The sequence below is a fragment of the Balaenoptera acutorostrata genome, chromosome 7 (assembly GCF_949987535.1).
Source record: "Balaenoptera acutorostrata chromosome 7, mBalAcu1.1, whole genome shotgun sequence".
Lineage (NCBI taxonomy): Eukaryota > Metazoa > Chordata > Mammalia > Artiodactyla > Balaenopteridae > Balaenoptera > Balaenoptera acutorostrata.
Genome location: NC_080070.1, coordinates 14,871,160 through 14,884,273, shown reverse-complemented (window position 1 = coordinate 14,884,273; position 13,114 = coordinate 14,871,160). Strand labels below are relative to the sequence as shown.

The following is a 13,114-nucleotide window of genomic DNA, read 5'->3' as shown; positions in this document are numbered from 1 at the left end:
ACCCCAGACCTACTGAAACAGAAACTCTGAGGGTGGCGCCCAGTGATTTGTTTTAACAAGCCCTCCTGGTGACGGACGGTTTCCAAAGCTGGAGAAGCGCTTCTCCAAAACAGCTCCCTACACAAACACTCCCCAAAGTGAGCCCCAGTGTACCTGCACTTGGACCCTGACACCTACGAGTATAACAAGGCAGAGACACAGCCAAGATACGCCAAGTCAGACGATGAGCAGGCAGGTAAGGAGCCTGGCTCGCTGTGGGTAGCTGAGTGGGGAATAATAAGTAGCTGGAAGCAGAGAGGTGAGATGACGTCAAGGGAGGACAGAAGTAGGAGAGGCTTCGAATGTCAATGGCTGAAACAGACAAAACGGAAGAGCTGCTGGACTGACTAGGCTCTCTGTCAAGTTTCACTGTGGGAACAACATACTGGTTCCCGAGCTTTCCTTAGCCAGCAACGGGAAATGGGGCAGTTTCATCAACCACGCTTTATGGAGCAACTGTAAGTACAACGTCAAGGTTGAGGAGGGAAAGAAAGGAGCAGAGTATCCAGTGAAGCAATCACCAGCCATGACTTGGATAAACACAAAACATTTTGAGTTGCCTTTGTTGCCCAAGTTTTTATAGCAAGAAGTCCCCTTAGCAGCACTGCCCTTAGAACAGGGTAAAAGGGTCTCCAGCCCTGAACCCCACACTTTCAAGACCCCCAGCCACACCCCTCCCCAAGGGGAGAGGTGTCCCCAGGGTCACCAGCTGGGCCCCTGTCCTCTTCTGGACCATGTTCTGGATCCCTGGGACCCTGGTAATCCCCATCCAAAAGGTCTCGCACCCACTTGTAGGCCTTCCCCAGGCAGGGCCTGTGGGGTGCACACAGGGGCCGAGCAGGTGGCCAGGAGGCACCCCTAGGTCCGCAGGGAGGTGGAGGTGGTCGTAGGTTGGACACACAAACCAGGAATCAGTGGGCTGCAGGCTGCCCTGCACCGTCACCCTGGGATTCAGCAATGTCAAGTCAAGCCATCCCTTCTCGTGAAAGTCTGTGTGTTCAAATACTATGAAGGGTTACTCATTGGGATGGAAGAGCTTCCAAGGGAGGTGGGAAGTGCAAGACAGAAGGGACCCCAACAGGATCCTCTGTGGGGTCAGAATGGCATGCCTGACAACAGGGATGGGGTTCAAGTTTTGGTCACATCAAAGAGAAAGAATGACTCGAAGCTCTACCTTGGGAAATCAGCATTTTTTAAAAATTAATTAATTTTTATTTTTGGCCATGCAGATCGAACCTGGTCCCTCTGCAGTGAAAGCGTGGAGTCTCAACCACAGGACCGCCAGGGAAGTCCCAGCATTTTTTTTTTAAAGCCACTTAATGACTGAAAAGTGCTCTGAGGTTCTGTGAAACTCATCACAATTGTACCGATTTCTGTGATTTTTTTCTTGTTGTGGTTAATAAGTAGTTCGTGGTGACAAGCTGCGAACTTTCTCAGGGAAACATAAGGAACAACTTCCTAACAGAAGACTCTTAAAAAACCAGAGCTGAGGGCATATGGTCTTGCTTTGCTCGGGACAGTGGGAAATAGCCCCCCGGGGATGGGCTTCGGGAGGTACCGTGGGTGGCAGGGCACCCAGGAGGTCCAGGCCCAGGACCTCCCCCAGCTCTGGGAGAAGGTTCGCGGCTGTGACAACCTCGTGGGACGCACACCATGGAGCTCCCGCCGGCAGGGCGGCCCAGTGAAGCCCCACTCAGTGGCCACCGTCCTGGAGTTTCTGCGCCCACAGCCGGAGTGACTCTCAAGGCAACGTTGAGGCAGGCTCTTCAGTGGTCTGGGCCTCAGTTTCCTCAAGTGTCAAAGGTTGATACGAGTGTGTGAAGACTGACCCAGTAAGATCCTGAGATACTGTGATCCCAGGGTAGAATGTAAGAGAGCCTACCAAAAGAAGAGAGTCTTTAGAAAAACAGAATCGGTCGTCCTTTGGTATCTGAGGAGTGCTGCTTCCAGGACCGCTGTGGATACCAAACGCCTAGTATGCTCAAGTCCTTTACATAAGACAGTGTAGTATTTGCACATAACCTACACGCATCTGCTTGTTTACTGTAAATCATCTCTAGATTACTTGTAATATCTAATACAATGTAAATGCTATGTAGATAGTTGCCAGGTGCACAGCAAATTCAAGCTTTGCTTTTTGGAATTTTCTGGATTTTTTTCCCAAATATGTTCAATCTATGGTTGGTTGAATCCATGGATGTGCAAGCTGTGGATATAGCGGGCAGACTCTAAGTATCATGGCACTGCTAACACCAGCAAGCTTCCCTGGTCCTAGATCACGGCCACGAGGGGTGGGGAGGAAACTGGAAAGGAGCAAATATTTACTGAATGCCCGGATCAGGCATGCGGCTAAGTGCTCTGCCACGCTCTCTCGTGTGACCCCAGCAACAGCCCAGCTCCATCACCACGGCGAGCTCGCCTCCCCCCACCCCCACGCCCCACACCACGTGGCTCACCCTCCGCTGCCTCATCCCCTCTATTACATCCAGGCCAGGAAAAAAATTACCTTGTTCAAGTATCATTTTGATTATATTGGTTCCCTTTTCCACGCCATAAAATGTCTCTCGAATTAGAACCTGTTTTAAGCCTTTCAACAACTGATCCCAAACACTTACCGTTCTCGGCTGCTGGTCTATTTTGTGCTTACCACTCCAGCCAAGCAAAAATGACCTTGCAAATGAATTCCATTATGCACTCTGCTTGTTCACCTGGCTACACCAGCACAAGAGCTTTGACTGTTTCTGTTGTCGCTCTGGAGAGGAAAACCTCACTTATCCGACATCTTTGGAAATAGGCCGATCCACAGAATTGATCTATATAAATTAATTTTCCCTCTTCCAGTAACTTAACCCTTTAAGAGGCCTTAAATCCTTTTTGGGGAGTAAGTCATGGTATAATTAAATGAAAGAGTTTCTTTATTTTAACCATTTTCTTATGGAAACATTTCTATAATACATTAGAGAAACTCCCAGTCTCAGTTAACAGAACATAAGGAATATTGATTAATCTTTTCCTGATGGTGCAGGTCATCCTTAATGAATCACAGTGATCACAGTGTGCTGGAGCTTCAAATGTACCTGCCTCAGGGGTGTGTGCCCCCCGATCCCCGCCCCCATTACGAGTTCCCCTGTAATTCACTTTCCTGCAGAAGCTCCTGCTATCAGCCTGGATTCTGGTTGAGTAGGTGCAGCGACACAGAACTCGGGAGGGTGTAACTTGCTGCCTCTCTGCACAATTTTAAGAACTTACACGTTGCTTTTTGTCAGAGCTCTGTAAATTCTTCATTAGGGGAAAAAAGATCAAACTTCCATAACAAGCAATGAACCAGAGTTTTCAAAATTGCCTTACCATGTGACTTTTAAAAGGATTCCAGACACACATATTAAAATTTGCTTCCTTAATGCCATGAAACTAGAAGTTCTATACAGAACTGGCATGATGGATCACTTTTCTTATGATGAGCCCTTGGAAAATCATTTTATATTGTGAATAACAATTCCATAGGTTGAATCAAAAGGGTAATATTGATCTAGAGGAAAATGGTAAAAATATAGAGGGAAAAAACCTTATTTCATCAGAATGCAATCTGTAACTATGTGAATCCAAAGTGTCATAACCCAATGTTATGGCAGGTTCTACAGTGATCTTTCACTGAGCATGCACAGTACAACCTGGGGGGAAACGCCCTTGTCCACTCATATATTAAACTGCATTCTTTCTGTTACAATGAAGGTTTTATAAAGTCTACAGCATTAGCACAGGCAAGAGTCAATCAATCTTAATTCTACTTAAACACAGTGGCATTTAATTAATCAGAACCTACTAGAGCAAAATAAGTTAGGCAAGAATTGCTAAAACAGGCTACTTTCAAAAACACTACAAATCTCTTCAATGCTGTGTTTAGAAATAAGTGGCTGTAAAACCACAAAATTATTTTTCAGTTTTACAGGTTTGCTGCTAAGGAAACCATAAACAAGACGAAAAGAGAACCCTCAGAATGGGAGAAAATATTTGCAAATGAAGCAACTGACAAAGGATTAATCTCCAAAATTTACAAGCAGCTCAATATCAAAAAAACAAACAACCCAATCCAAAAATGGGCAGAAGACCTAAATAGACATTTCTCCAAAGAAGATATACAGATGGCCAACAGACACATGAAAGAATGCTCAACATCATTAATCATTAGAGAAATGCAAATCAAAACTACAATGAGATATCATCTCACACCGGTCAGAATGGCCATCATCAAAAAATCTACAAACAGGGCTTCCCTGATGGCGCAGTGGTTGAGAATCTGCCTGTTAATGCAGGGGACACGGGTTCGAGCCCTGGTCTGGGAAGATCCCACATGCCACGGAGCAGCTGGGCCCGTGAGCCACAACTACTGAGCCTGCGCGTCTGGAGCCTGTGCCCCGCAAGGGGAGGGGCCGCGATAGTGAAAGGCCCACGCACCGCGATGAAGAGCGGTCCCCGCACCGCGATGAAGAGTGGCCCCCGCTTGCCGCAACTAGAGAAAGCCCTCGCACGAACCGAAGACCCAACACAGCCAAAAATAAATAATTAATAAATAAATAAAGTAGCTATATATAAAAAAAAAAAAGAGTATTCTTTAAAAAAAAAAAAAATCTACAAACAATAAATGCTGGAGAGGGTGTGGAGAAAAGGGAACCCTCTTGCACTGTTGGTGGGAATGTAAATTGATATAGCCAGTATGGAGAACAGTATGGAGGTTCCTTAAAAAACTAAAAATAGAACTACCATATGACCTAGCAATCCCACTACTGGGAATATACCCTGAGAAAACCATAATTCAAAAAGAGTCGTGCACCAAAATGTTCATTGCAGCTCTATTTACAATAGCCAGGACATGGAATCAACCTAAGTGTCCATCGACAGATGAATGGATAAAGATGTGACACATATATACAATGGAATATTACTCAGCCATAAAAAGAAACGAAGTTGAACTATTTGTAGTGAGGTGGATGGATCTAGAGTCTGTCACACAGAGTGAAGTAAGTCAGAAAGAGAAAAACAAATACCGTATGCTAACACATATATATGGAATCTAAAAAAAAAATGCTCATGAAGAACCTAGGGGCAAGACGGGAATAAAGACACAGACCTACTAGAGAATGGACTTGAGAATACGGGGAGGGGGAAGGGTAAGCTGGGACAAAGTGAGAGAGTGGCATGGACATATATACACTACCAAACGTAAAATAGATAGCTAGTGGGAAGCAGCTGCATAGCACAGGGAGATCAGCTCGGTGCTTTGTGACCACCTAGAGGGTGGGATAGGGAGGGTGGGAGGGAGGGAGATGAAAGAGGGAAGAGATATGGGGACATATGTATATGTATAACTGATTCACTTTGTTATAGAGCAGAAACTAACACACCATTGTAAAGCAATTATACTCCAATAAAGATGTTAAAGAAAAGTTTGCTGCTTTTTTTTTTTTTGGCAACTATTTCACTAGCTTACCTTCTAATGGCAAAGTTACCCATCAGAAAATCACAAGTTGAATGGCTTTGCCCATCATATCTTTTGCCTTTTCCATCGGCTCTAGACCAAAGATGGAGGAATACGGGCTGTAAGTCTGACTTGTAGCCACTCTCATGAACACCTCACTTATTCGTAGAGAACCTGGAAAAACAGGCACGGCTTTCGCAGACTCAGAACCTCTAAAGAATCTGACGAACTGTCCTTTCTAAACCTGGATGAACGAATATTACACCGAATCGTCAAGATTCTTCTGTGCACTCTCTCCTCTTCTTTTGAGAGTAGTTCAACTTTTTTTTTTATGACTTATGTCAGCTGCATTCTGTTTGTCAGACTAAATTCTCCCAAGGTCCTTTCCTGCTCTGGGCTCCACACTCCCAATAGGTGGAGCTAGGTTTTCTTCTTCTACAACTTCCTTCCCTGAGGGATCTGCTGAGTGACCACCAGATCTATATCCCCACCAATAAGTACCACAAAACTACCTGGAATTAAAGATCTCAGCCAGGCAGCAAAGCCAGGAATTAATTCTCCAACAACCATGTAAGATGAATGGGTCCACTGGCGACGGAGCCGGTAACGCCAAATGCCAAAAACAGAAAGTCTCTGAGTAGCGTGTGCAAATTAGAAGTGTAATGTGTTTACAAAGATATAAGATGTAAGTAATGAAAGAGGAAGATGGACTCTTCTGCAAATGAGAGATGGTAATTTCCAGGGATGGTAATTTCCAGGGATATTTCTAAGGAAATTTGTAGTAGGTATTTTCTACATTCAGAAATATTTTTTTGATTCCAAATAAAGAAAATATTTCAAGAGAAAATAGGGACGTGGGGTCTTCCCTTTATACCTCAAGAAACATGAGCACGTAAGAATTAAGAACCAACGCGAGGGTGCATGCATGCACACACACACATTAAAGGCATTCCATCTTCAGTCAGACCACGGTCTGGTGAGCTCATGCTTAGTTTTGACTTTCACTTCCCATGCAACCTGAACTCGAGGACAGACACCCTGCATAAACGTCTGTGAAATGGATGTGTTAAAGAAGAGCCCTGCCTGTAAAGTGGGCGTGACGGTGCCTATTTTGGGGCTGTTAGGAGGACAAGCAAGTCAATGTGGGTAAAGCATGTGCCACAAACTAAGTGGGGTCTAAGTCGCAATTACTGCCATGAACTTCAGGCATCTTGGTTTCTTTTAGAGGAAAAAAAAAGACCTTTCTATATGCCAGGTTTTCCATTTTCTTTCTCTACCTCCAATCCCTCCCCCACCCCCAATAGGGTATTGCCATACAAAATGGAACTATTATGAGTTTGGGCCTTTCAAGATCACACTCCATCAGAGGTTATATGACATCTGCTGGCATTATTCTGAACCTCGCCTTTGATAGCAACCCGAAGAGCTTGAATTGTCATCGTAAGACCACCAGAAAGCATTGGCAAATGACACATTCAGAGAACAATAAAAAATGTTCATGTATCATACCCTCCTGATCGTCACTACTTTGTTCCATATACACCTCAAAGGCGGTTCCTTTAAGATTGGTCTCTACGGGAGGAAGGAAGAGAGAAATAAAGAAACAAAAAATAAAACATAGGGACTTCCCTGGTGGCGCAGTGGTTAAGAATCCGCCTGCCAATGCAGGGGACACGGGTTCGAGCCCTGGTCCGGGAAGATCCCACATGCCGCGGAGCAACTAAGCCTGTGCGCCACAACTACTGAGCCTGTGCTCTAGAGCCCACAAGCCACAACTACTGAACCCGCATGCCACAACTACTGAGCCTGAGCTCTAGAGCCTGCGTGCCACAGCTACTGAAGCCCGCGCGCCTAGAGCCCGCGCTCCGCAACAAGAGAAGCCACCGCAATGAGAAGCCCGCGCGCAGCAACTAAGGGTAGCCCCCACTCGCCGCAACTAGAGAAAGCCTGCGTGCAGCAACGAAGACCCAACGCAGCCAATAAATAAATAAAATAAAATAATAATAATAATGAATAAATAAAAATAAAATACGAAGAATATGAGCAGCTGTAACTTGCATAAAGCACCAAATTTTCTTCTGTAGGAAAATTATGTTTGGTGCACTGATCCAGAGCCTGGCTCGTGGTGGGGCGGGTGCCTCCCCTCTGAGGAGCCCTTGGTAGGGAAGCCACCTCTGGGCGCTCCCTCTCCTGGCCTGCTGCCTGGGTTACGAATGGATCCTGATTAAGGGCAAAGATTATCTTTCATACTTTGGGATACTTTCCCAGAGGCACAGCTGCAGACCCTGAAACTCTGTTCTAACGGCTTGTTGCCTCATTTTTAAAGTGGCATAGAATGTGTCACTAGAGAAGAGAAATCCTCTACCTGAAACCAGCAGAAGCTCAGTGGGAATAAAGAATCTAGAAAAGTCACAGAGGGGGTCAAAAAAGGCTCTTTCTTCTGTGGCCATAGGGGGTTTATTGTTGCTGGTGCCCAAACTGGAAAAGGAATAGCAGGAGATCAATAATTGGAATGCTGCTATTACTGGTTTTCTAAACTATTTGTGGGTTATTCTTTCCCTGGAGTCATCATGCCTGTAAGCAGCTCAAAAGCTAGAGGGATTTAACACGCACTGAGAAAATGCCTACTACAGCCAAGCGCTTTACCTGTACTCGCTTCTAATGGAGCCCTGGCACAATCGAACAAGGCTTTAAAAAAAAAAAAAGCTCAGAGAAGTTAAGTAACATGCCCCAAAGCCATATAGCTAGATTCAAACCCCAGGTTTCTCTGATTCAAGTATCGTACCACACTGTCCAGGATCAGGAATAAAATTAATGAGCCTTGATTCACTCCTCAAATGTGGTGAGAATGAAAACAATATTTATACTTCCGCATTTTAAAAATATAAAACATAAACACAGGAAAAGATGTTTTTTGAACATGTGTCATCAAATTCTTTTAATGGAAGATGATTCAGAATCCACTTCTTGGTAGGTGTCTTCAGGCCCATCTGATGATAGACTTCAGCGCTACAGTTTTGGGAAGTCTGACTGTATAAGCCAACACTAGTGGACATGGTACAGCCCAGGGACAGTGGAACACAATTAACGTGGGATTTAGGGTCCTCCAATTCAGAACCTATGGCACTATAGACCTCTGTGGTTGGCCTTTGCACTACATATTGGAAAAAGCCTTGCTAAGCAAGTTGATGGAGTCAACATAATTGCAAGGCGAATGTTTAACCTTCTAAAGAAAATAAACCTTTTTAAAGAAGTTTAACTTGATCAGTACCAAGCCATTGAAAACTAATGTGCTATTTATAAACCTATCCTTAAAAGCAAGTCACAGAAGACTGATTGTACTTTCCTACCCATTAATTTGTATTATCAAACATACCCTGTTTCCAACTGAGCATTTCTCTCTAAAAACCTGGCAGCTCAGAACGCTCCACTAATGCACTCGGGCCTTCACACCAAATCCAAGCTTGGGGCAACTGCACCCCATTTAAACAAATGAGTACACCCCTGAATTCCAGCTGAAATGCCTCGCCTGTCATTATCCTTCTCCTGAGAACTCCATGCTGAACCTTTCAGTAGCTTAAAAACTATTAGAAATCACTCTTCTTGGAGAATTCCACAGGAAAAGCCCTGCTCCTTCAGGATGCACACAAGGAGTCCATATGCTCTGATGGGGATACGGTAAAAATCAGGTTCGCTAAATCAAGCAGACGTCACCAAGGAGGGAAAAAGGAGGTCACTGGAGTCTTAGAGGAACTCACAGCAGGACAGGAATGTGGGTTCCGCAATACAGTGCCTGATTATAGAGGTCACCTGTCTGTTTTAGAGCACGACCGACAGTCTCTTTCAAAAAAGACCCAGACCTAAGCTTGTGCAGAGTGAAGCTGGGACTGCTTGAGGAGGGGTGAGAAGACTAGGAGAAGAATTACAAAGGTATGCAGAAACTCTCTCAGAATCAAAGGGCACAAAGCACAGGAATAATTAAGAGCACACAGACAAGACTGAGGGAAACCCGGGGTGGACCGGGGTGACCACGCAGGTCACCTGGGACACAGACGGCAGGCTTGCAAATTTAAAAAGTGAGCTCCTGAGACCTTTGAGATCGGTGCTGATTCTTACACCACAACATCTTACACACCCACAGGTCTTTATCTGGTGTCATGCACTAGAAGAGCACTGTTGGAAGAACAGGAGTGCCAAGTCTTGGCCTCAGGGGTATGGCCTACATTCCATCTGGATTTAGAATGCGAGGGACAGGAGGAGAACAGCACGGTTCCCAGGATGGCTTTCCACAAAGTTGACTAAATACATCCCAACCCACACACCCAGCCCCTTGTGAAAAGGGAAAGCAGCCCTTTACTATAGTTCTGAATTCAATGCCAAGTTCCTTCTCCAATGCTCACCCGGAGTGTCCAGCAGAGGGAGTCTCAAAAGAGGTACTTAATAAAGAGAAAATTGTTTCATTTTAACACTCCACAGACAGTGGAAGCATTGACTGTAGCCCCCTCCCAGAGACACAGACAAACAATGAACGCCCGACTGGGTCCTCCTAGCGTGTTCACAGAGCCACCGGCTCGCTCTTTTCTGCGTGGTGGAGTGATCAGAAATTTCGTTTTGTTTTGTTGAATGGTTAAATGGACCTTGTGTTCTTCAGAATCAAAGAGGAAAGCCCCTGAAATAACATCTCTCTGTTGCCTTCTAAACAGGCCCCTTTGTTTCTAAGAGAGTCTGAAAAAAAAATATTTACAGTCCATAGGTTATTTACAGCCTCGTTATCCAGGACCTGACTGGTAACTTTATTCCATCCAGAAACCGAATTCATTTGGAGCCCTGGAACTAATAACAGATTTTCTTTTCAGATAAGTTTTTTTTTAATCTGCCTTTATAATAGAGATAAAACTATTAATGCGTTCCCTGTCTCACTCGCCAGGACTGCTCTCCGGATTTACAGAGGATTAAAATCTCCTCGCCCCTCCTCTCTGTTCCCCCACAAACCCGTGCCCCTCTCATTTGCTATTTCATCCACAGAATATCTGAACAAAACCGAAAGAAAGCCGGATGGACTGACGCTAAAAGTATGTAAAGGCTGCTACTTCAGTGATTGCACGAGAAAACATTTTCACGATGAAAATGACTGAAAAAAAATCAAGCACCCTTTGGTTCAAAATTCCTCCTATTACAAGCACACAAAAAACACACTGGAGTGTAAAAACTTAGTTGATTCCAGTTTGATTTCTGCCTGGAAGCTGACAGAACTGACTGAAGAGAAACGAAAGAGCGAGGGAGTGCAGGGGAAAACGTAGCGCTCGTGCCTTCCGTTCCTTTCTTTCTTCCTAAAGACAGATGAGAAAAAGGACCCGACGCCAGGTGAAGGTGCACGATGCAGGTTTACCCAGACCGATCGAGACGAACAGACGTCTTGGCTGCCTCCGCGACTTGAAAACCTAAACTACATTTTTCCCTTACACACCTAATGCGGGGAGATTTTAGCCTACTGCATTGTTCTGCCTGGGTCTGAAATGGACTTTTCCTCTCTATCCCCTCTCATCACCTAACCCCGTACATTCCGATCCGACAGCCCCCCAAAATCAGAGGCTCGCGAATAATAAAGGAGCGTGGGGTGGGAGTGGAGGGAAATGGGAAGGGAGCTGCGAGGACAGAGTGGAAAGCACATCATCTTAAAGGTAATTTTCTTTGGGGGAGGGGGGAGGAGGAAAGCTACACCGTATCACCTTTATTTATTCCAAATAAATAAAGAGCACCGTCATGGGTCTGTCTTTTCCCCGGCGCCCCCCTCCTAATTTCTTTTCTTCGGCCAGGAGCCCACCCTCGCACCCACACCCCCCCCCCCGCCTCTTTCTCCACCCTGGAAATAAGATCTGTTCGATTCCGGATCCCGGCCGCTCGCTGGGCGAGGGTGGGGGCGGCGTGGAGGGGGCGGGCAGCCGGTTCGAGCCCCGGGGGTGGGGCGCGGAGGCCGGGCGTCCGGGGGCGGCGGGCCCGGGGGCTGCCCGGCGAGGGGCGGCGGGCAGAACAAAGCTGCGGGGGCCGCGGCAGCCAGGCGGCGCGGGGCGAGCGGGGTCGGCGGGCCGGCGCCGCTTACCTTCGTACACGGGGGCCATCGGGGCCGGGGTGTCCGCGATTCATGGCAACGGAGAAGGGAACGCGGCGCGCGAGCTCGGCCCCCCCAGCCTCAGTCGGAATCTGCCATCTTGAGCCTGTGTCTCCGCTCTCCGCGCAGCCGGGGCCGCCAGCGCCCGCATCACCGCCTCACTTGGCCGGCGCCGGGGGAGGGGGCCGGGCGCCGCCGCCGCCGCCTCCGCGGCCCGGGCCCTGCGCGGGGCTCCGGGGCGGCCGGGCGGGCGGGCGCAGCGGCCGAGGCCGAGGGCCGAGCGGCCGCGGCCCCCGAGCGGGTCCGCGGTGGGGCGGGAGCCGGGGCGGGCAGCGCGCGGCCAGTCCCCGGCCGGGGCTCAGCTCAGCATGGCTGTGTGTGGGGGGGCTTCGGCAAAAGTTGCACGGGAGGCGGAGGAGGGGCGGGAGGAGCCGGGGGAGGGGCGGGGGGCGGGGGCGGGAGCGGCGGCAGAGCGCGAGCGAGCGAGCGAGCGAGCCCGGAGAGCGGATTCCGCGCGCAATCGAGCGCCGATGGCACGGATGCGAGGCGGGGAAGGCCGAGCCGAGGGCAGGAGCGGGCGAGGCCAGGGAGGCTCGGCGAGGCCAGCGAGCCTCGGCGCGGCCCGGTGTGCACACGCTTCAGCTCTGATTGGCAAAGGGGAGCCGGTCCGCAAGGGTAGCAGCCAGAACTTTGTGTGTGCGCGCGAGCTGGGCGGGAGGGGGAACAGACTAGAAGGGGAGCCCCGGCCGGCAGCGGTTCGCCCTTCTCGCACCTGGTTGGTGCTCCCTGAGATCGGTGTGCGATGAATGAATGGAGGAGTGGGCGCACGCCGTCCTCGGGGGGAGGATGAGTAAGCGGAGGAGCTTTTGAAATCCAAATGAGGTCAGAGATGCAGAAGCCATTCCGAGCACGCTTAAGAAATGCAGCCCCCGGGTGGTCGCTGGATTCCTGCAGGAATCAGGTTTCCGACCGGTCCTCAGGCCTACGGTGTCCTGAGGGCACCCCCACCCCGACCCCCATAATCTGGACGCGTGGTTCCCTCTACCTGCCTCAACGCTTTCTCCGAACGGGGCTTCAACTACGCACGCTCCAGACTCTCCCCAGCCCGAAGCCTCGCCAGTTCACTGCTGCAGCTTCTTCTTGGATTCTGTGATGGGATGCCCTGCCATCGCCCCCAACTTAAGAAGACGGGAGCCTCCTCTTAGTCAGTGACACATAGATTGATCATAAAAGATATTCAGTGGATGGCAAGCAGCTTTTTAAAAAAAATGAAGTGTACTAGAATAGAAAAGATTAGACCCATTGCCCTTAGTAAGAGTAACTGTTTATTTCATAAACCTTTTTTTTCGGTTACATATACAGGACAACTGTGCTGGACCACGATACAAGTTGTATTTCCTGCTGTGGGTCATAGGTCAGAAGTTTAAAATCTGTATTTGGGGAATATAAAATAATGAACAAACCCATTATTTTCCCACTACCTCTTATCC

The 13,114-nt window shown here is 48.0% G+C and overlaps 1 protein-coding gene across 1 annotated transcript in view; it reads right to left on the bottom strand.

Moving 5' to 3' along the window:
- The window catches only part of HIPK2 (homeodomain interacting protein kinase 2), a 189,281-nt gene extending 177,428 nt beyond the window's left edge, over nt 1–11,853 (bottom strand). Inside the window, exon 1 of the mRNA XM_057550600.1 lies at nt 11,616–11,853. Within this exon, the coding sequence (XP_057406583.1) occupies nt 11,616–11,634 (19 nt within the window). The 5' untranslated portion in view covers nt 11,635–11,853. The remainder of the gene's footprint in view (nt 1–11,615) is intronic.
- Nucleotides 11,854–13,114: the final 1,261 nt, after the last annotated feature.